Below are 23,030 nucleotides of genomic sequence, written 5' to 3'. Positions count from 1 at the left end.
GTGAAAATAACAAGTCAGTGGCACTACAGAAACCCAGAAGGATGTGCCCTGGCCTTACTTGGACACCAACAGATGAGTATCCTTGAAATCCTTGAATCCTCTGAACATCAGTTCAACAGGAACACTCTGTTGGAAAAACAGACAAACTTACAAATTACCACTCTTCCCAGTTCAACCAGATGAAAGGAATTAGGTCTGTTTGGGGGAGGGGAGCTGGGCAGATGGCCCAGTGAGTAAAGTTGCTGGCTGTGCAAGCGTTAGGACGTGGGTTCAGATCCCTGGCACCCCTGTGAAATCCAAGCACAGACACACATCTGTAACCCGGTGCTGGGAGATGAAGACAGAAGGAACCCAGGATGTGCTGGCCAGCCAGTGTAGCCAAAGCAGTGACCTCCAGGTTCACTGAGAGACCATCTCTCAGGCACACACCTTTATTCGAGACCAGTGTGGTCCTCATAGCAAATTCCAGGGCAGCCAGGACTGCATAGTGAGACCGTGTCTCAGAAACAAAACAGCAAAGGCGGAGAGTAATTGAGGATACCCAGTGTCATTCACTGACCTTCACTCTCGTGTGCATGGGTGTGCACGGGTGTGCACACACACTCATTCTCTCAAAAAAAACTGTCTGTTTTTAAAGTGGGGAAAATAATTGAGTAATGATGTATTTTCCCAGACACCTTTTAGCATCCAGTATCTTGAGAGCTTTGGTGGAGATTTAATAATCACTGTAAGTCCTAACTAGTTGCTATGTTCTGAACAAAATTGATAGAAAAAAAAAAAAAAAGAAATGCTTTCTATCATTTTTGGCAAAATTACCAATAATGTTATTTATTGGTCATGTTTTTTTATTATTATTAACATTTATTTATTTTTGTGTGTGGTATGTATGCCATGGTACATGTGTGGAGGTCGGAGGACAACTTGTGGAAGTCAGTTCACTCCTTCCACCATGTGGCTCCTGGGGTCCAACTCAGATCCCCAGGCTTGGCAGCAAGTGCCTTTACTAACCAGAGTGATGTCACGATGCTGTTCCGGTCTTTCTGCCTGGGGTTAGTTGTTTATGAATCTCTATCCCAAAGCTTCACTGCCCTTTTATTTTATTTTGTTTTTGTTTTTGAAATGGTGTCATGTCACCCAGGCTGTCCTCAAACTGCATAGGTAGCCAAGGATGATCTGAACTCTTGATGGTCTGCTTTCTTCTCTGAAGCCCTTTGACTAATTAAACATTTTCATTTTAAAATTAGTCACTGAGGAATTTAGGATTGCATTTATCATATGTAAAAAAGGAGCCAGCCAGGATAGCCTGTTCTTTGTGACTTGATTTCTCTCCCTTAGCTGATGCCATAATTCTTTCTTTTTTCTCTCTTTGCTCATCTCCGTAGGCAACAGCGAATGCCCAGGGAAACCAGGACCTTGCCATTCTGTGTGAAGTTCGTGACAGCAATAGAAGAGCTCATAAGATACAGGGAGAGCTGAAGGAGCTCAAGTCTAAAGTGTTCGGTCTGGAGAACGAGCTCAGGCTGTGTTGATGTCTACTTTCTGGGGAGGTCGGCTTCCTGGGACCTGAGGCCCGGTCACCTGTTCCCAGGCAGTGGACAGGGAGTTAGCCAGAATAGTGGTATTTATTTTTATAAAGATGGTGTTAAGGGCATGATGGCTCACATCTGTAATCCCAGCTCTTGGGAGGCAGAGATTGCCACAAATTCCAGGTAGAAGCAGGTAGAGCTCTGTGATTCAAGGCCAGCCTGGTCTACATAGTAAGTTCTAGGCTATCCAAGGCTACTTAGTGAGACCCTGTCTCCAAAAAACAATAACAACAACAACAAACATCAAAACTAGAAAGGGAAAGAAACAAAACAAAACAGGATAAATTGGGATGCTGAAAGTCTGGGCTTGCACTGACCTTGCTGTTTCACTGTTGGACCATCTGAACTATAGCCTGGGTTATAGGAGACATTCCTGCTTTTCTTTTATATATTGACAGGCTTTTTGCTCTTTAAAAAGACAGTAATGGGGGCACTGGAGAGATGTCTTAGTGGTTAAGAGTACTAGCTGCTCTTCCAGAGGACCTGGGTTCAGTTCCCAGCGCCCACACGGCAGTCTGTAACTCCAATTCTGGCACTTCTGACATCCTCACACAGGCATACACACAGGCAAAACACCAGTGCACATAAAATAAATAAAAGGACAGGGGTAGCATGTAGCTTAGCTGGTGAAGTGCTTGTCCAGGGGACAGAACCCTGGGTTCTAGCCCGAAGGATACATAAAGCCAGGTGTGGTGGCTCATCTGTAATCAGCACTGGAGAGAGGTATAGGCAGATCTGCAGTGCACATTCACCCTGGGCTATATGGTGAGTTCCAGGCTAGCCTGGGCTACAAGAGACCATGTCTAAAAAACAAACAAACAAACAAAGATGACAAAAATTCAGGAAGAGATGTTTTGCAGAGGTTAGCTAAGTGTCAGTGGAAGAACGTGTTTCCTGCAGGATCAAGAGCATTCATTGATGTGCATTCCTTCTTGGCGGAGCGGGAAAGAGGCAGCAAATTACATACCCAATGGCAGTTATTGAGCTGTGTTTTAGCTGTGTGTGAGCATGTTCCAACTGATGACCACCAGGAGGCAGTACAGCCCCGGCTCTTAAGTAAACATGGTCATTAAGACAAAGGTGCTACTTTATCGAGAGTGGGTAAAACCAAAATGATACTTAAGTCAAAAAAGTTTGACATTTTATCATTTTTTTTTTTCAAAAATATGATTCAAAATATTTTCAATAAAATCTGTAGTTTAAAATATTTCAGTGTTCCATGATGTCTTATGCTTATGCCTTGGATAAGCATTTATCTCAGTTTACTTTCTTTTTTAAAAATTATTTTTAGCCTGGTGGTGGTGGCGCATGCCTTTAATCCCAGCACTTGGGAGGCAGAGCCAGGCGGCTCTTTGTGAGTTCGAGGCCAGCCTGGTCTACAGAGCGAGATCCAGGAAAGGCGTAAAGCTACACAGAGAAACCCTGTCTCAAAAAACAACACAAACAAACAAACAAAATTATTTTTAATTTATTTATTTAGGGTAGAATTGGTGAGTGCTATGACGTGTGGAGGCCAGAGGACAGCTTGAGGGAGTTAGTTCTCTTCCTTTTCCTGTGTGGGTTTTGGGATCTAACTCAGGTTGTCAGGGTTGGCAGCAAGTGTCTGCCTGCTGAGCCATCTTGCCAGCCCTTGTTTATACCATTTTTAATGTATAGTGTGGTGCCTGGAGATAGTGGACAGTCAGTTACAGTTAGCCTATGGTCTCTGCTCTGGTTTCAATTGGGTTCCTATAATTGCCCACTACTATCAGTCAGATTTCAAGACGTATTTAATACCATTCATTCCTTCGGAAATGTATTTAATTAAGCCCAGCATGGTGGCTCATACCTGTAATCCCAGCACTCAAGAGGCAGAAACAGGATGATCACCACAGAGGCCAGTCTAGTCTATACAACAGGTTCCAGGTCAGCCCAGGGCTGCACTGAAACTTTGTCTCTTAAAAAAAAGAAAAGGCCGGGCGGTGGTGGCGCACGCCTTTAATCCCAGCACTCGGGAGGCAGAGGCAGGCGGATCTCTGTGAGTTCGAGGCCAGCCTGGGCTACCAAGTGAGTTCCAGGAAAGGCGCAAAGCTACACAGAGAAACCCTGTCTCGAAGAAAAAAAAAAAAAGAAAAGAAAAGAAAAAGGGTATAGAGATGGCTCTGGGACCTGCCTGGGGGAAGGGGGAGAAAATGAGCAAAAACACCAAGATGGCATCTAATAATCAGGCGTGGTGGAGCAGTTTCTAGGTAATAATCTGAGGAAAGATGAGAAGCTATCAGAAATTCGACAGACACTAGAGAGCTGGAAAGGGAGCCTTGAACTCGTGATAACAGCAGCAACAGCAGCAGAGACAGCCGGGAACCCTCAGAAACGAGAGCCATTCTCAAAAGACATTTCTCACAGTTCAGCAGCCAGAGACCCTCGGAACCACACTCACAGGTAACTAAGTGGAAGTAAAATGCTACATGCGAGAGCCTGACAAATAGCAGCTCTCAAAACATTCAGGAAGCCAACAGTCTGGTGACATCTGAAAGATACACCAGAACTTTCACGGACTCCACATGCAGCATGCGGGACCAGAGGCTGAGGGGATTAACAGGCTTGAGCAGATCTGTGGTCCCTCTTGTGTGCACTGCCCACAGACTGGACAGCACTGGCGATATTATCAACCAAAGGAAGACTGAGAGCCGAACGGGACCGCCCATCACAGAGCACCCCCATCACAGAGCATCCCCCATCACAGAGCATCCCCATCACGGAGCACCCCCCATCACAGAGCACCCCCCATCACAGAGCACCCCCCATCACAGAGCACCCCCATCACAGAGCACCCCCATCACAGAGCATCCCCCATCACAGAGCACCCCCATCACAGAGCACCCCCCATCACAGAGCACCCCCATCACAGAGCACCCCCCAGCAGCAGGGAGGGATGTGAGAGACGCCAGTCAGTTTTTATGTCCTCTATCTCCACCCAGCAGGTTAGCGGCTGGCTTAGCCCTTCTTGCCCCATCTTGCTTTTGTCTTTGTACCTCCCCCCTCTCCCCTGCAAGAGCCTCCACCCCACCCTCCCCTGCAAGAGCCTTCTCTCCTTTTCTTTCCCTTGCTTTTTCTTCCTCCAGCGGATGCAGTCTGGCCTGGTTCGTAGAGTCTAGCTGCCTCAGCCTCCTGAGCGGTAAGACATTAGCTCGTCTTTTCCATCTACCTTAAGCAAAATTCTCTCAACCTCCCCCAACTTCCTTTGTCCCTGAAGTTCCCCCTTCTGTGACTGTTTCTCTCTTCTGCTTTCTAAAATCCCAGTACTGATTACGAGTCTTACTGTGTTTGTTTCTTCTGCTTCCTTTCTCTTTCCGTGTATACCCATTATCCTGGCTAGATCTGTTTGTTTTTAAGATCATTTAAGGGATGGGTGTGGTGGTGCATGCCTTTAATCTTAACGCTCCAGAGGAAGAGACAGGTGAAACTGAGTTTAAGGCCTGCTTGGTCTACATAGTGAGTTCCAGGCCAGCCAAATATACATAGTAAGACCCTGTCTTAAAAAAAAAAAAAGAAGCCAGGCTGTGGTGGTACATGCCTTTGATTCCAGCACTTGGTAGGCAGAGGCAGGTGGGTGGGTCTCTGCGAATTTGAAGCCAACCTGGACTACAGAGCTAGTTCTAGGACAGCCAAGGCTACACAGAGAAACCAACCCTGTTTTGAAAAAAACAAAAAAGAGAAAGAAAGAAAAAGAAAACCCAAAGAGATTATTTCTTTATTCATTTGTGTGTCTGTGTTTGTGTGAGTATATGCATGGATCTATAAAGGCCAGGAGAGGATGTTGTATCCCTTGGAACTGGAGTTACAGTCATTCATGAGCTGCCCGACACAGATGCCAGGATCGGAACTCTGGTCTTCCGGTTGAGCAGTACGTGCAACAGTCCCTGAGCTGGTTAGCTTTAATTGTTGACTTAACACAGTGTAGAGAGAGTCTCCTGAGGAGAAGCCACAATTGAGGAATTGCCTAGGTCAGATTGGCCTTCGGGTGGTGGTGGGGGAGTGCCTAGCCTACTGTGAGAGGTAATATCTCTAGCCAGGTTGGTCCTGAACTATATAAGAAAGCTAGCCTGCCTATGAGCCAGCAAGCAATGTCTTGTTTGGTTCCTGCCATACTTCTTTGTTGAGTGAGTTCCTTGGTTGGAAGTAATGCTATATGGAATAGCAAGTAGGCATGCCAGGAGTGTGGCCTGGAGTTGTATGCAAAATAACCTTTCCTCCTATAAGTTATTTTGGTTAGTGTTTTATCTCAGCAACAGGAAGGAAAGGAGAGCACCCACAGGAACTAAGAACTGGTATTAGTCCATTCAGTGCTATCAGTGTCTCTGTCCCCTAAGATCATTAGTCCTTAAAGGATGGTTGCTGTACTATTACTGTTTCCATAGTAGCCCTACCCCTGGACAGTGATAGTGTTTTATAGGCAGGGGAAGGCCGAGGATAGAGCCTGGTGCACTGAATAACCAGTTTATTAGGGGAAAACAGCACTTCAACCCTGCTCAACATATCCCTTCCTGAACATTGCAAACAAACACACTGAAAGATGATCTCAAGAAAATTCAACTAGCAATTTAATTTTTTTCCTTTTTTTTTTTTTTTTTTTTTTTGTGACAGAGTTTCTCTGTGTAACAGCTCTGATTGTCCTGGAATCTGCTTTGTAGACCAGGCTGGCCTCAAACTCAGAGATACTCCTGCCTCTGCCTCCCAAATGCTAAGATTAAAGGCATTCACCACCACTACCCAGCAACAATTTAGCTTTTTTTTTTTTTTTTGCAATTTAACTCTTGATGTGCAAGTTCCTATACACATACACACACACACACACACACACACACACACACACACACACACCATGAAAAACCAAGGTTTTTTCTCTGAAATCTAAAAACCCCAGATTAATGGCCCCCAGAGTCAATGTAGGATATACAAGTGGGATTAAATAGAAAGATACAAATACTGAAGAAAACCCAAACTGAACCGATGCTAGAAATAAAAGTTCAGTAAATTGATGTTAAAATGGCTCAGTAATGGCACACACCTTTAATCCCAGCACTCGGGAGGCAGAGGCAGGCATCTGAGTTTGAGGCCAGACTGGTCTACAGAGTGAGTTCCAGAACAGCCAGAACTGTTACACAGAGAAACCCTGCCTTGAAAAACAGCAAAAAACAAAACCAAAAAGGGCTCAGCAAGCCTGACCGTGGTGGAAAGAGGGAATCCATTCCTGAAAGTTGTTCTCTGACCTCTACATGTGTTCTGTGGCATATGCCCACCCCCATCATACACGCACAGTAGTGATCAATAGTGCAGGTGAGATGGCCCAGCTGGGTGCCTGCTGCCAAGTGTGACGACCTGAATTTATCTTGGGACCTACAGAGGAGAGAACTGACTCCTGCAAGTTAGAGTTTGACTGTCACATTTTTTAATAAACTGTTTTCTTCATTTTAATTATTACGTGTGTGTGTGTGTGTGTGTGTGTGTGTGTGTCTGTCTGTCTGTCTGTCTGTCTGCCTGTCTATGTAGGAGGAGGTCAGAGGAATGTCACATCTGGAACTAGAGTTACAGGCAGTTGTGAGCTGCCTAATGTGGTGCTGGGAATCGAACTCTGCAAGAACAGTATGTGCTCTTAACCAATCATCTCTCCAGCCCCCATGTGTATATATTGGCATGTGTGTGCACACATACAAATACAGATACCAAAGACATAAAAGCAATTGAACTGTTTTTAAATAAGTAAGTGATATGGACCAGCTGGTTGTTCTTCAGTGACAGTCTTCTGAGATGAAGGACCAGGAGATCAGAAAATAAAGAATATAGGAAAGTTTGGGATCAGGCGGTCTTGCACAAGCTTGCTAAGCAAGTTTATGAAGAAGCACAGCATCTTATGCATGGTCTGTAGGGGGGATGTGGGACCAAATCTGCAGAAAGCTTTCATACAGGGGGATGGAGTCAGCAGGAAGCTAACTGAGGCTGTTGCACAACAGAAACACTCCAGCCTTCAAGGGAAAAAGCCAGGTTCCTAGGAATCTAAACCTTAACTCCTTTGAGGCCCTGGCTCCAGCCCCAGACCAGACCTTTCCAAGACTGCCCCTGGGCAAGGACACAAAATTACCCTTCTCTTTGTCCTTTCATCAGGGCCTGGTTCCCAACAAGTAAAAACTCAATAAGCAAAATAAAAAGTCTCATTGGAGAGTCTCACCAATAGACAATAGAATGGCTCACAGGAAGGACGGAGTGTCAGATCTTGTCTTTCAAGGTTTCCACAATGAATTGGTACATTTAGTCAAGGGTGGTAATTTTTAAAAAACATAAACATGCCAAGTCTTTGGACACCATGAAAAGAGAATATCTATAAATCATGTGCATAGAACTCCATGTCAAGGGCATAGAAAATGCTTGCAATACAATTATAGTAAAGAAATCCCAAGGCTGATTGAAGCAAAAAAAAAAAAAAAAAAAAAGCATATATAATACCAAATAGACAAGACAAAAAAGAAACTCCACATTGTGTTATAGTTAAACACTGAGTATACAGAACAAAAAGAGAAACACCAAGTTGCTTTGCTCAAATAAACCTGTTGTTATACTTTTTCAGTTTGGCTTGATCTGGCTTGCTGCGTGGGTGGAGAAAACTATTATCAGGGGACAAAAAACCTATTATCTTGGTGCGGAAACCCAGGAGTTCTTCACCCATCCATTTTCTTTGAAGGAGACAGGTGCTGTCAGGAGCTGGCATGTCTTATTGAGGGTTAGGTCAGTAGATGCTGCAAGGGGGAACGGGTGTGTGCTGGGCACACAGTAGCTGGACTCTGGCTCTGACTCCCACATTGCAACAAATGTATGGACCAGACATTTAGGCAGTTTAGGGTAGGAGAGCAGATAGACATAAACAGGGAGAGTGGATTTGTTTTTGGGGTTTTTTTGTTTTGTTTTGTTTTTTGTTTTTTGTTTTTTCGAGACAGGGTTTCTCTGTGTAGCTTTGCGCCTTTCCTGAATCTCGCTCTGTAGACCAGGCTGGCCTCGAACTAACAGAGATCCACCTGCCTCTGCCTCCCAAGTGCTGGGATTAAAGGTGTGTGCCACCATGGCCCAGCCGAGAGTGGATTTGTTGCAGGTGGACCGGGTAGGTAGGATCCCAGCATGGTAGGGCGGGAGAGCAGACAGAAACAAACAGGGAGATTAGATATGTTGTGGGTAGAATGGGAAGAGTAGGATCTCAGCATGACCCGACCAAATACCAGGAGAGCCTAGTGAGTCTTTGGCACCAATGAAAAGAATTTAAAAAAAAAAAAAAAAAAAAAAGCGAAGTTGGTACCTTTCGGTGGGCCTCGCCAAGGTATGCACTAAGAGAGCACACCACATGCAACAGTGTTAGTGCAAGAGGTTTGTTGGGGGAGGGGAGAGTGAAAGAGCAAAAGGCTGTCTTGGAGTGGGGACCTGAGAGAGGCAGGTAGACAGAACAGGGAAGAGACAAGAAGAGAGGTGATGGGGGTGCCCGTGACTCTGGAGGGCTCAAGGTCAGTCTCTGGGTGAAAATGCTAAAATCTGTCTCTTGTTCCCCAGACCTCCCCGACTGAAACTTAAACATCTGGAGAGCAAGACTCCTGACCCCACAGGCAAAAGTGTCATCTGTGGCATTTAAGGTGTGCCAGGGAAGAGATCAAAAGCCCGAAAACAAAATTGCCAAGTGCTGGCACTCGCTGACTTCCGAAAGCTGTTGGGTCCCTGTTTTAAGTGAGGAAAAAGGCCAAGGGCTAGCGAGTGCCCAGGCAGGCCATCAATAGCCTTGTTGAAAGTGCCACCTAGAAAGACAACCGGTCAGCTGACTGCCGCAGGCACCAAGACGCATGGGAACATCAATCTAAGACCTCCAGCAGACCTAGGCTTGGCTACAGGCTTGCAGGAAACCCAGAACGCAGCAGGGAAGCGATCCATTTCTTTCCTTCTGGACACCAGAGCCACTGACTTGGTCCTGGTAGTTTGGGGATGTCACCTCTCCTCATTTCCCAATTGTCGGGGTAGGGAGGACAGCCTTACCCACCTCACCAGATTTAATTGCACTTTCAGGGTTACTTAATGGGAAAAGATTTCCAGCTAATATAGGAGCTTTCATCTCATTGCCTCACTCCAGACCTACTTGCCTGTGTTTCTCATATGCACACAGACAGGGCCCTGATCTTTGCCCTGTCCCTAATTCAAAAAAAAAAAAAAAAAAGTTCTCATGCACCACAAGCTTTTCTCTTCCCAGTTCCCTGTTCTAGCTCACTGTTAAGCTAATGGTACAGGACCACCACAGAACTGGAGTCTAGAGATCATCAACTCCAGAAAACAGCTTAAATTCATCTGAACAGGTCGGACCTACATCAGGCTTTTCCTGTCTCACCAGCATCCTGTCAGATACAAAAGCAGCCAGAGTGCCAAGCCAAGAAAGATGCACGGCTCCAGAATCACAGCCCATCATCCAACAACACCCATCTACCTCAGAAGAACCCCCCTTCCCTATTCCCCCAAGAGCCAACCGACGCCCTCCAAGTCAGCTGGAAGTATTTTTTTCTGGGAGAAATTACTCCCCTATTCCTATCTACTTGCTTTTTTTTTTATAATAAGCAAAAGTCTGGAATGTAAGAATTCTGGTATGCGCAGCACAGGGTCTCGTCTGGCACCTTATTATGTCGTCAGTGGGTGACTACATCCCAGCCTAAAAGACAGATGTGCACGCGCACGCCCTCTCTCTGCATCTCTCTTGGTCTCTCTGTCTGTCTCTGTCTGTGTCTCTCTGTCTCTGTCTGTCTCTGTCTGTCTGTCTGTCTGCCTCTCTCTCTCTCTCTCTCTCTCTCTCTCTCTCTCTCTCTCTCTCTCTCTCTCTCTCTCTCCTTCTCCTAATAAAGCTCTAAAAGGTACCACTGGGTTCTGTTGTGACTGTGACCTTTCTGCCGCCAACCAAACCAGCACCGCGGTAACCAGCGCCAGCCACCAGCGCTGTATACCCTTTCAGCTGTTACACCCTGGCCAACAAAACCTGTGCCACCGAGCACTAGCTACAGAGGGAGGGGCAGGAGTGCAGAACTTAAAAATCCTGGACATAAGTGAACTCAAACCATTTGTTTTGGGGCATATGTTGTGAGATAGCCCCAATTTGGATAAATTTCACAGCAGACACCACAGGGATGACTGAGTTTAGACTCGTCATTGTCCATTTCCAAGCCTGTGCCAGAGACCAAAGACCAGGGGGAGGTGTCCCATTAGATAGCCTGGGGTTGAGCAGTGGGGTGGGGTAGCCCTTGGGAAGGACATCTAACACAAAGACACCTCCGTCCCCACCCTGAACAGAGACTGTCTCTGCTCCGGAAAGGGATTGGGCTTGCCTGGCACAGTCATGGCTTGGCAGGGGATCCCAAGGGTAGTACTTGGTACTGCTTTAGGCGATGGCAAGGAAATGCATGACTTACCCTGAGTCGAAAGTCAATCATGTCTGGCGGAAAGAAAGATAAAGGGAGAGGAGCAGCCCCCCATGTGGCCAGAGGACCCGCTCCACTGGGTGGGAGAGCTCAACTCCTCCCAGGTTTCAGGACCAAGGTAATAGATTTTCTGTCCCCTGATGCAGATAATAGATTTTCTGTCCCAATAATAGGTTTCTCTGCCAACACAGTAATTCAAGCCAAATTGAAAAAGTGTAACAACAGGTTTATTTGAGCAAAGCAACTCCTGGGCAGGTTCTCCAGTCCCAGAGATTGGGGCCAGAGAAGCCACATCCTCAAACTAAAGCAGGGAGATTATATAGGTTGTAGGCAAGGGGTGATGGTGTGTTCACCACAAGCTGGGTTTCTGCCCAAGTATGGTCAAAAGCTGTGCACTTTAGGCAGGGCCTTGGGCGGACACAACTTCAGGGAAGGAAGCCGCAGTAGCCAAGAATGTGGAACTGGGCCTTTTGGTGCCTTCCCTGTGTTCGGAGATTCTCTGCGTGGGCAGAGTTTGGAGAGAGGGATAGGAATGAGTCTGGATCATGTAGGGGTGAGCTGGAGGTTCCAACCAAGGACAAGTTACATATAAAGACAGCCCCACCTGAATAACAGCTCATTTCACAACAGAAACTAAATAAAAGCCGGAACATGGGAAAATAGACTTCAGGTTTGGAAGACAATAATTGCCAACCCAGATTAGTATTGTAAGTAAGGGTTCAGTGAAACCACCAAACTGGACCACTCAGTGGGTAGAGAGCAAAGTTTATTGGGGGAGCAAACTGCCAGTCTGCCTCCAAGAGCAGAGGACAGGAGCTTGGCAGGAAAGCGAGAAGGTTCTACAGTCAGCAGGATGGGGGTCTTTGAGCTGATGCTGGCTGTTAGGATTAATTAATCAGGAAGTAGGTGCCCTTATCTAGGTAGTTGGGAGCGGGTGGATAAGGAGATAAAGGAGGTCATGGGTTTTCCTGGTGAACAGAAACCTTCCTTGGGAGACTCCTGAGGAATGCTGAGTTTAGGCTTCTATTTACCCAATAATAGTCCTTCTATTTACCTGCTCAGAGTCCTTCTGTTTAGGACATTGTCACACTACCAGTTTTAGGGCCTGCTTTGAACCTAACAAGTATACCCAGGAAAACTATCTGTTAAGAATGATAGAAAAGAACATCCTCTAATAAAAGCAGGCTAAGGTATTTATGGCCACTAGACCAGATCCTAGAAGATACTGGAAGGGATTCTTTGGACTGAAGAGCATGGTGAGCACATCTAAGAGGCTTTAGATGCTACAATGATAGCTAAACAAATAAGAATTTGGAAAACACCAAACACTACAGAATCAACAAAATGACAATAATTAATACACACCTTCCAATAATACTTCTGAATATTGATGGTTTCCAATCATAAGACACCGACTGGCAAACTGGATTTAAAAACAGGATCCATCTATTTGCTGCTTCCAAGAGACTTCTCACCATCAAAGGTAGATACTATCTTAGGATAAAAGGTTAGAAAAGGTATCCCAAGCAAATTAAACTAGGCATTGCTCCTCGAAAATATGACAAATAAGTAAATAAATAAAGGAACAAGCTGTCAAGAGGACATTACAATTTTAAGCATATATGCACCAAATACACAGTAACCTTAAAAACTAAACAAATTGGAATAAACCTAACCAAGAAAGTAAAAGGCCTTTTGTTTTGAAACAAAAGAGCTTTTTCTTCCAGTATTATACCAAGGTGCCCTTCCTATAAAAAGACTCTGACATGTGCTCCAGTAAACAACTCTGATGAACACACACACACACACACACACACACACACACACACACACACACACACAGAGTGTCACGGTGTTTGTACTCAAAAGTTTAGTGGGAATGTAAATACAGGGAAAATCAATCTGAGGAGAAAAGTAGTGTGCAAGGTACAAACAGCAGAAATTTAAGATGCTCTATTTGAGCTGATTTGGGGAGTGGGGAGCAGTTTCAGACAGGGTTTCTATGTGTAACAGCCTGGCTGTCCTGGAACTCACTCTGTAGACCTGGCTGGCCTTGAACTCACAGAGATCCACCTGCCTCTGCCTCCCGAGTGCTGGGATTAAAGGCATGCGCCACCACCGCCCCACTTGAGCTGAATCTTAAAAGCAAATTCACAAGAGAGGGTCTGAGTGTTAGAAATAGAGGGACAGCACATGTGAAGGCCTGGAGAACAGTGTGGGGGAGGGGGACTACAAGCATAGCAGAAGAATAAGTGATATAAAAAATTGTATGAAATCCATTTCATTCAATTATGAAAAGTTTATGAATTTTTGTGTGTTTCTGTATGTGTGTGTGTGTGTGTGTGTGTGTGTGTGTGTGTGTACATGTGAAGGCCAGAAGACAAATTTATGTGCTGTTCCTTACATGCTATTAGCCATGGCCACTCCATTTTGAAAAGCTATTCCATTTTGGCTAAATGGTGATAATTTCCTGAAGCCGCAGTAATTAGCCATAGGTAGACTTTTCTGTCCCACCAGCCTATTCCCAAATAACCACACAGAGACTTATTATTAATTATAAATGCTCAGCTGATAGCTCAGGCTTGTTATTAACCAGCTCTTACATTTTAAATTAACCCATATTTCTCATCTACACCCTGCCACGTGTCTTCTTTGCACTCTCTTTTTGTCTGCAAGTCCTGCCTTACCTCTGCCTGCCCAGTTGTTGGCCAGTCAGTTTTTTATTAACCAATGAGAGTAATACATATTTACAGTGTACAAAGATTGTTCCATAGCATTTCCCCTTTTTTGTCTAATTAAAAAGGAAGGTTTTAAGCTGGGCGGTGGTGGCGCATGCCTTTAATCCCAGCACTTGGGAGGCAGAGGCAGGTGGATCTCTGTGAGTTCAAGGCCAGCCTGGGCTACAGAGTGAGTTCCAGGAAAGGCGCAAAGCTACACAGAGAAACCCTATCTTGAAAAACCAAAAAAAAAAAGGAAGGTTTTAAGTTTGACATAGTAAAATTATATACAATAAAAACACTTATCAAGGAAGAATTACAGTTACAATATCCAGTTGATTTGTATTTGGCAAATTTAAAGAAAATATTATCTCTCTTATCTTTATGAGTCTAAAAGTTTTATACCTAATTTACCTTATCATAATTAAGGAAAACTTTAAGTCTAATTATTTAGTCTTTAACTCTATCAAAGACCCTAGAAGAGTATAATGGTACCTAGCGACAGGGACATCTGGCTGCTTGGATAGTCACCCAAAGTTCTTCTAGTGTTGGGGCATCCATCTTTGGCCTACAGGCCTAGTATATCTGACAGACATTTCTGAGAATCAGGGAAATTCAAAGGACTGTCCTACCTTGTCTTGGCAAAGTTTAGCAGCTGTGTTTTTTGTTTTTTGTTTTTTGTTTTTTGTTTTTTGTTTTTTGTTTTTTGTGTGTGTGTCTTCTACTGGTCCACTTTGGATAATACACTGTCAGCAATTGAGACAAGGGCAGTTTCTTTGCCCAAATGGCTAGTTTTTGCCATAAAGAAAGTAAACTCCATATGGAAGTATTTTGATGCCCATCATCTTCTTTTGAAGAAACTGGTGCTGTCAGGAGCAGATGTGTCTCACTGTCATAGAAGCCTTAGGTTACTAAACATATTAAATGCCATATTCTGTAAGTCTTTGAAGTATTTGAAGACTATCTATCTAAATATATCTGTTTAACCTTGAAAATATACCTAATATGTTTATTATAGATGACTAACCACTAACCTGTATTTTTTAATTATAATTACATTTTAAAATAATTTACATAAGCATAATACCCCAAACAAGAGTAGAAACATACATATGGCCAGGCAGTGGTGGCGCATGCCTTTAATCCCAGCACTTGAGAGGCAGAGGCAGGCAGATCTCTGTGAGTTCAAGCCCAGCCTGGTCTACAGAGTTCTAGGACAGGCTCCAAAGCTACACAGAGAAACCCTGTCTCAAAAAATCCCCCTCCAAAATAAAGAAAGAAAGAAACATGCATACAGTATAACAAAATTAACTTTAAATTTGTATTAATAAACCAAAATCCATACCAATGTAAACTATTTTGAGATTAATACTTGTCTTTGGGATTAAAGAAAATTCAATAATCTACCCTTTTATCTCATCATTTCTATGTCATATCCCCCTTTCTTCCTTTAGAAAGAGATCTTTGAATTTAACTCTTTTGTTTGGCTTTTTTTTTTTTTTTACTATGACCAATAAGAACTTACAACCAACCCCCCTTAAATAATAACAAACATCCATAATCCATCTTTTGGGAATGTGGGTGTTGTTTTTTCTAGACTGCTTCCTTTTGTCTGGGGGTGCTGGCATCTTTGGAGGAACCTTGAGAAAATCAGGATAATTGTTAAGTCTTGGTTGGAGAAGTTTGTGAGGCTGGACCAACTGAGCCAGCAGCCTTGAAGCTGTTCTGGATGCAGAATTTTGAGGAAACTGCAACAGAGGCATTTTGAGATGCAGGATCACCTGGGCCATTTGTTTCCATTGGTGTTTGGTCTCCTTGTACTGAAAATACATAAACTTTTAAAGGTAACATATATTTCTGTATTAATACAACTATAGACTGTGTGGTGTACACAAGTTAGCCAAAGATGATTTTTTTTTATTTTATGTTTGAGCAGATAAAGTATACGTTACATGTTTTGTAGTTTTTCCAGTTTTTTTTTTAATGCCTGTAGCCAGAATTTTCAGGGGGTGTTCCCTGATCAAACCTGATCCTATCAATCTGAAATGAATCCATAGGCTCTCATTTTCTGTGGAAATAAAAGCATAACCTCTCCCCCAAAGCAATACACCTTTTGACTTCCATTTTGAAGTTGTGATATTTAAAAAATATATAGGTTGGTTTAATCTAGCAGCTTTCAGTGTCTCTTAGCAGCTATTGCTCCTTTATCAGCAGTCAAAAAATTTAAAGAGAGTAACACACAGGATCCAGACTCTGTGTATTTCCCATATTTACATACACATTTTATTCCATTTTAAGGGCTTTACTTTATTATTTTTAAACTATTTTTTATTTTATAACTGTATATATCCTTTTTCTTTTCTCTCCCAGGCCTATATATATTTTTAAACACACTATAACCCATTTAGAGGTATTTTTTTTCCGTCTAGGTCTGTCTTTACTGTGTATCTGTAATCTTTTTTGTCTTCATGAGCCGAACTTAAACTGCTGTACAACTTAGCTCATGGCATACTGGTAGCTAGCTCCTCCCCCCTTGGTTCCCTGAGAGCCTAGACTCATGGCAGAAGTACTGGGGAGCCAAGTTTACTGCTTCCACTCTGGAAGGTTTTGGGTCCACGCTGCCACCAAGTAGTGTGCCACCTGCTGCTCATAAACCCCATTTAAATGTTTGGTAGCAGGGCCTCTTAAGAGAGCCACACCTGTGTGTGCTGCTAACACCAAGCCAGAAAGCCACTATTGAAGGAGCTGTGCTTCTGTTTGTTGCTAGCACTGAGCCTACCCAAGAGAAGGCAGTTACCAGGAATCCACTTTTGACTCTATTTTTGTGTGTTTAGAACCTTTTTGTAAAGCTTTCTCAGGTTTTGTGTGGATCTACATTACTCCATATTGCATGTCATTTGTAGGTGGACTTTCCTGTCCTGCCAGCCAATTCCCAGATAACCACACAGAGACTCATTATTAATTATAAATGCTTGGCCAATAGCTCAGGCTTGTTTTGAAAAGACAGAGAGCCTCACAAATGTAGTGAGTGTACAATACCCGAGAAGTGCAGAGAAAAAGACAGGCTGTCAGTGTACAGAAAAGAAGGTTCCTGGGTAGGGGAGAGGGGAAGTAAGATGGGTACCCTTCTGATAACAGACGGCAGTCCCACCCTCAGGGCAAGCCCACGACCCTCAGGACCAGTTGAGAGCTTTTGTGAGACAGACTCCCTTGGTCAGTAGGTGGCAGTGAGAAGGAATCTTATAGCACACACACACACACACACACACACACACACACACACACAATTATTATTAATAATAAATCTAAAATGTTGATGTACTACTGTCAAAGTTCAGTGGATCCCCTATTGCTCCCCAATCTTTACAGCATCCCAAACAAGGTCACTAAATTTATCATATTTTATAGGAATTTAAGAAGCCAGAAGCAAAGATAAAGATGAGAAACTCCACTTGAAACTTCCAGAAGGCAATGGACCCTATCAACTTAGAGGGTAGGGACCTCTGGACTACCCATACCTAGAAACATGGAGTCACATGTGTGTAGGTGAAGCCATGCCAGGAAGAGACTTTTTTGTTTTTGTTTTTTTTGGGGCAGGATTTCTCCGTGTAGCTTTGCGCCTTTCTTGGAACTCGCTCTGTAGACCAGGCTGGCCACGAACTCACAGAGATCCGCCTGCCTCTGCCTCCCAAGTGCTGGGATTAAAGGCATGCGCCACCACTGCCTGGCAGGAAGAGACTTTTATGACAGAAGCCCTGTGCACTGTGAGTCTAAAGCCTGCTGGCACAATCTTAATGGAGGTTGCAGGTTATGTTGGGAAGATGTAGTCAGGCAACAGGTGATAGGATTACTATGAACATTTGGATAAAAAAAAATCGAGGTTTAAAAATTTATTACATGTATTTATATGTGTTTGCATTTATGTATGGGCATATATTCAATTTTGTGTGCATGGAGGTCAGAGGACAGCTTGCTTTGTTATTTTACCATGTGGGTTTGAGGGATTCAACTTGGGTTATCAGGCTTAATGACAAGTGTCTTCTTTATCAACCAAGCCATCTCACTGGCTGAAAAACTGGGATCTTTGAACATACTTTGCACAAAGTAGCTCTGTTTCCTTTATGTAGATTTTTAAAGAAGATTTATTTATTTTATTTTATGTATGTTTGGGGGTGAGTTTCAAGACAAGAGTTTTTCTGTGTAGTCCTGGCTGCCCTGGAACTCACTCTGTAGACCAGGCTGGCCTCCAACTCAGAGCTCTGCCTGTCTCTGCCTCCCGAGTGCTGGCATTAAAGGTGTATGCCACCACTGCCTGGCTTGATTTCTTAAAAGAAAGGGAGAAACAAGATAAGGGGCTGTCTTTTCCACAAGTGCATGTTCACATTCAACTTGAGAGACATAGTGAATAAATCCTTCCACTTTTCTGGGGTACCTGGAGAAAAGAGGTAGGGGAAGGTGTTGATGGAGCTACTGTCCTGCCCCGGTCCCCACCACCTCCACTTTCTTTTTCCCTGTCCCACAAAGGCATCCCTTGTCTTAGTTTGGCTCACTATTACTGTGATGACCAAAAGCAAGTTGAGAAGAAAAAGATTTATTGGCTTACACTTCCACTCATAGTCCATCACTGAAGCAAGGTAGGACAGGAACCTAAAACATGACAGGAACCTGGAGATAGGAACTAACGCAGAGGCCATGGAGGAATGCTCTTTACTGGCTTGCTCCTCATGGCTTGCTCAGTCTCCTTTCTTATGGAACCCAGGACCACCAACCCAGGGGTGACATCACCCATAATGGGATGGGCCCTCCCACATCAATCACTAATTAAGAAAATAGCCTCCAGCCCAATCTTATAGAGGCATTTTCTCAGCTGGGGTTCCCTCTTCTCAGATGGCTCTAGCCTGTGTCAAGCTGACATGAAATTAGCCAGCACATCCCTGGACCAGTGAGGAAAACGTAGGTGTTGCAGGCAGAGGCAGTTTCCAAGCAGGAACCCAGAACGCTACATTTGAACCTCTAGTCAGAATTCCTAAAGGGCAGGTGGGCCAGTAATGTGGTAGGAGAACATTTAGCTAACACGTATTGAGGTCCTGCCTTTGATTTTTCAGCACCAGAAAAAAAACCCAAAGTCTAAAGAGGTGGATTGTGACTTTACAATGTGTTTGGAAGTTGGGGCTAAGGGAAATGCCATTGTAGTGCCTGCTGGTTGGGTAACCTCTGTAAATGGGATGGATGGAGAATTTGCTAGGTTGCTAGTATGGCCACCAGCAATCAGGACCAGCACAGAGACTGAACCCAAGGTTCCTTCCAAAGGCAGAGAAGGTTGGGTGTGAGTGAAAAGAGGAGACAGTAGAAGATAAAAGGGAAGGCAGAGCCAGTCGGATCTCTGTGAGTTCGAGGCCAGCCTGGTCTACAGAGTGAGATCCAGGACAGGCACCAAAACTACACAGAGAAACCCTGTCTCGAAAAGAAAAAACAAAAACAAACAAACAAACAAACAACTCCAGAAGATAAAAGTGAAGTAATGAGGGGCCAGAGAGGTGGTTCCGCAGTGAAGAGCACTGGCTGCTCTTCCAGAAGACCCAGGTTTGTTACCACCACCCACATGGTGGCCCACAACTGCCTATAATTCCAGCTCCAGGAAATCAGACACCCCCTTCTGTTCTCCGAGGGCACTAGGCTAGTGAATAATGACTGGGTGGGGTACTAGTAATGGAGCAGTATTTTATGAGTTTCATATACCTCTTCTATTTTTATCTTCTTGGCTTTTTTCTCTTTTTATATTAATTTTTATATTAATGGTTATGTGTGTGTGTGTGTGTGTGTGTGCAGGTGTCCATAGAGACCACACATCAGATCCCCTGGAACTGGAGTTACAGGCAATTCTGAGGCACCTGATGTGGGTGCCGAGAATTGAACTCTGGTCCTCTGACAGAGTAGCAAGCACTCTCAACCACTGGGACATCTCTCCACACCCATTTTTTTTTTTTTAAGATGGGATCTCGCCAGGCAGTGGTGGCACATGCCTTTAATCCCAGCACTCGGGAGTCAGAGCCAGGTGGATCTCTGTGAGTTCGAGGCCAGCCTGGGCTACCAAGTGAGTTCCAGGAAAGGCACAAAGCTACACAGAGAAACCCTGTCTCGAAAAACCAAAAAAAAAAAAAAAAAAAAAAAAAAAAGATGGGATCTCGTGTAGCCCGGGCTGGCCTGGATTTCCTGACCCTCCTGCTTGCACCTCAGGAGTACTGAGATTCCAAGCATGTACCACCACATCTAGGGAGTTACATATGCTTTTGATGGAACAGAATAGTGTTTGACTATCAAAGAGAGGGCAGTGATCTATTTTGTTTTTGTCTATGGTTCCTGGATCATCATTCCCTCCCCAACGAGAATCATAAATGTTCTAATCTTGTCCTGCCTTCTTCTTCTTCTTCTTCTTCTTCTTCTTCTTCTTCTTCTTCTTCTTCTTCTTCTTCCTCTTTTTCCTTTTCCTCCTCTTCCTCCTCTTCCTTTCCCTTCTCCTTCTCCTTCTCCTTCTCCTTGGTTTTTGGTGTTTCAAGACAGGGTTTCTCTGTAGCCTTGGCTGTCCTGGAACTTGCTCTGTAGACCAGGCTGGACTCAAACTCAGAGATCTGCCTCTGCCTCCCAAGTGCTGGGATTAAAGGCGTGCGCCACCACCGCCCGGCGATTTTATTAATAAGAACTTTTAAGATTCATGCTACCGAGGAGAAAAGGAAGAGAGGAGGACTTCTGGGGCTAGCCACTTAGCTACACAGCAAGGCACAGAGTAAGAAGTAAAGAAAGTTATGTAGAAAGGTAAAATCTCAGAGGCAAAAGATAGATGGGATAATTTAATTTAAGAAAAGCTGGCTAGAAACAAGCCAAGCTAGGGCTGGGCATGCATAAGAAAGAATAAGACTCTGTGTGGTTATTTGGGAATTGGGCCCCACAAAGAGCCAAAAGAATTTAAAAAAAAAACAAAACTACAGAAGAGTTAGAGTCAGTTCTCTGACCTATCTTGACCCTAATAGTAGGTCAAAAGTCCTTACTCTAGAGAGGTCCTTCCTGTACCCCTGAGGAAAAAAAATGCTGCACAAAGAATCTGAACAGACCAGTCTTGCTGGGTTTCCCCATCAGTCTGGTGGCAACTGTGCTTATGCAGTGGTGTTCAAAACACCAACCAAAAGGTAAGATTTGAGATTATAGAGGGCTGAACACGTGGAGGCTACAAGAAGGCTACTGAAAACTCAGCCACATGCCAGGAGGTGGTGTGTGTACCCCGCCTTTATGGACATGATAGTCCTACTTGGGACCCCCTTCCAATTTTAGGCTTCGGAAGACAGAGTCTCATTTGTAGCTTGAAATGAAAAGGCCAGAGAAAGGAATTTCAAGATAGAAGAATAACAGGAACTATTGCTGTGAAAGATAATGGAGCTAGGCAGAGGTGATGCATGCCTTTAATTCTAGCACTTGGGAGGCAGAGGCAGGCACATCTCTGTGAGTTTGAGTCCAGCCTGGACTACAGAGTGAGTTCCAGGGCAGCCAGGGCTACACAGAGAAACCCTGTCTTGAAAAAAACAAAACAAAACAAACAAAAACTGGAACAAATGAGATCAGTGCTGATAGAGACAGAATAGATGAGTTAGTGATCTAAAGGAGTCAATGCCCATATCTCCTAGAGAATAGATCAAGCTGTCTACTGAAAGAAACATGGCCTTTGAGATGATGGAGAAGAGTGAATGAGTGAGTGTTTGGATCTCTCTGTCTCTGTCTCTGTCTGTCTCTGTCTGTCTCTGTTTCTGTCTGTCTCTGTCTGTCTGTCTGTCTGTCTGTCTGTCTGTCTGTCTGTCTCTCTCTCTCTCTCTCTCTCTCTCTCTCTCTCTCTCTGTGTGTGTGTGTGTGTGTGTGTGTGTGTGTGTGTGTGTTTCTTGATTCTGGGACTGAGAACCAGCGCCTTGCACATGCTAGGCAAGCGTTCTACTACTGAGCCACAGGTCTTGATGCAGACTCTATTGAGTTGAATTGGTAGCCAGTGAAATCTGTCTGGGATTGCAGCATGTCACGGTTGGCTTCATCTGCCCCACCGAGTGGAGGGCACAGAACCAAAAGAGGTCCAGATGAGGCAAGATGAGGGGCCCGGGAGAAAGGATAATGATGGAGGGAAGACTTGGCTGCCATTTGAAAAGAGATGCTGCAAAAAAATGTTGTTTTTTCTTTTCTTTCTTTCTTTTTTTTTTTTTTTTTTTTTGGTTTTTTGAGACAGGGTTTCTCTGTGTAGCTTTGTGCCTTTTCCTGGAACTCACTTGGTAGCCCAGGCTGGCCTCGAACTCACAGAGATACACCTGGCTCTGCCTCCCGAGTGCTGGGATTAAAGGCGTGCACCACCACCGCCCGGCGAAAATATTTTTAAAAGAGTGTTAGATCTCCATATGAAAACATGTGAAACTCTCCACTTCTGACTGGGCTGGTGGCTTAGTTTCAAATTAGCCCTATACACAGCAACTGTGAATCCACCCTGGACTTCAGGAGCTGTTACTTAATCACCTGATACCCTAGTGATGTCACAGCATAGCCAAGTGGTTGTGGCTAGACTGTTCCTCATTTAGAGATGGTACACTGTGCCTTGGGATGACCAGACCATAATAAGCACATTTAAAGTGGCATGTAAGGGTATATGGAGTAAGACTGATCTGAGAAACACCAAGGTTTTTGCCTCAGTGGCCTTCAGGGAGCTTGACCTTCAAGTGGCATCTATGATTGTTTCTATTTGGTGACTTTCTTGACGTCTTGTCTTCTTTGCATCTTGGCTGGCATGGTCTCTCTCTCTCTCTCTCTCTCTCTCTCTCTCAACTGCTAGATACTCCTTTGCATAAGGTCCTGAGTTCAATCCCCAGCACTGGAAGAAAAGAAGTGTTGCTTGGCTGTGGTACAGCACTGTCTAGCATCCAAGAGGCTCTGAGCTCATCTCCAGCAACACACACACACACACACACACACACACACACACACACGCACACACACAGAGTTGTATTTTATCCACATATTAATTAAAACCAGATACTAGGTTATTATGATACAGGAATTTTATATTGATGACTAATTTTTTTTTTTTTTGAGACAGGGTTTCTTTGTGTAACAGAGTCCTGGCTGTCCTGGAACTTGTTTTGTAGACCAGGCTGGCCTCGAACTCACAGAGATCCTCCTGCCTCTGCCTCCTGGGTGCTGGGATTAAAGGTATGCGCCATCAGGCCCAGCTCCTAAAA

At 44.3% G+C, this 23,030-nt stretch overlaps 1 protein-coding gene across 2 annotated transcripts in view; it reads left to right on the top strand.

Moving 5' to 3' along the window:
• The window catches only part of Ccdc77 (coiled-coil domain containing 77), a 34,137-nt gene extending 31,344 nt beyond the window's left edge, over window positions 1-2,793 (top strand). For both annotated transcript variants that reach the window (XM_059258495.1, XM_059258496.1), the window contains exon 12: window positions 1,383-2,793. In XM_059258495.1, coding sequence (XP_059114478.1) covers window positions 1,383-1,529 — 147 coding nt within the window. In that variant the 3' untranslated portion in view covers window positions 1,530-2,793. The remainder of the gene's footprint in view (window positions 1-1,382) is intronic.
• Window positions 2,794-23,030: the final 20,237 nt, after the last annotated feature.

The sequence above is a fragment of the Peromyscus eremicus genome, chromosome 3 (genome assembly GCF_949786415.1).
Source record: "Peromyscus eremicus chromosome 3, PerEre_H2_v1, whole genome shotgun sequence".
In the NCBI taxonomy this organism is placed as follows: Eukaryota; Metazoa; Chordata; class Mammalia; order Rodentia; family Cricetidae; genus Peromyscus; species Peromyscus eremicus.
The sequence above is the reverse complement of the archived record's forward strand: the minus strand, read 5'-3'. Positions and strand labels throughout refer to the sequence as shown.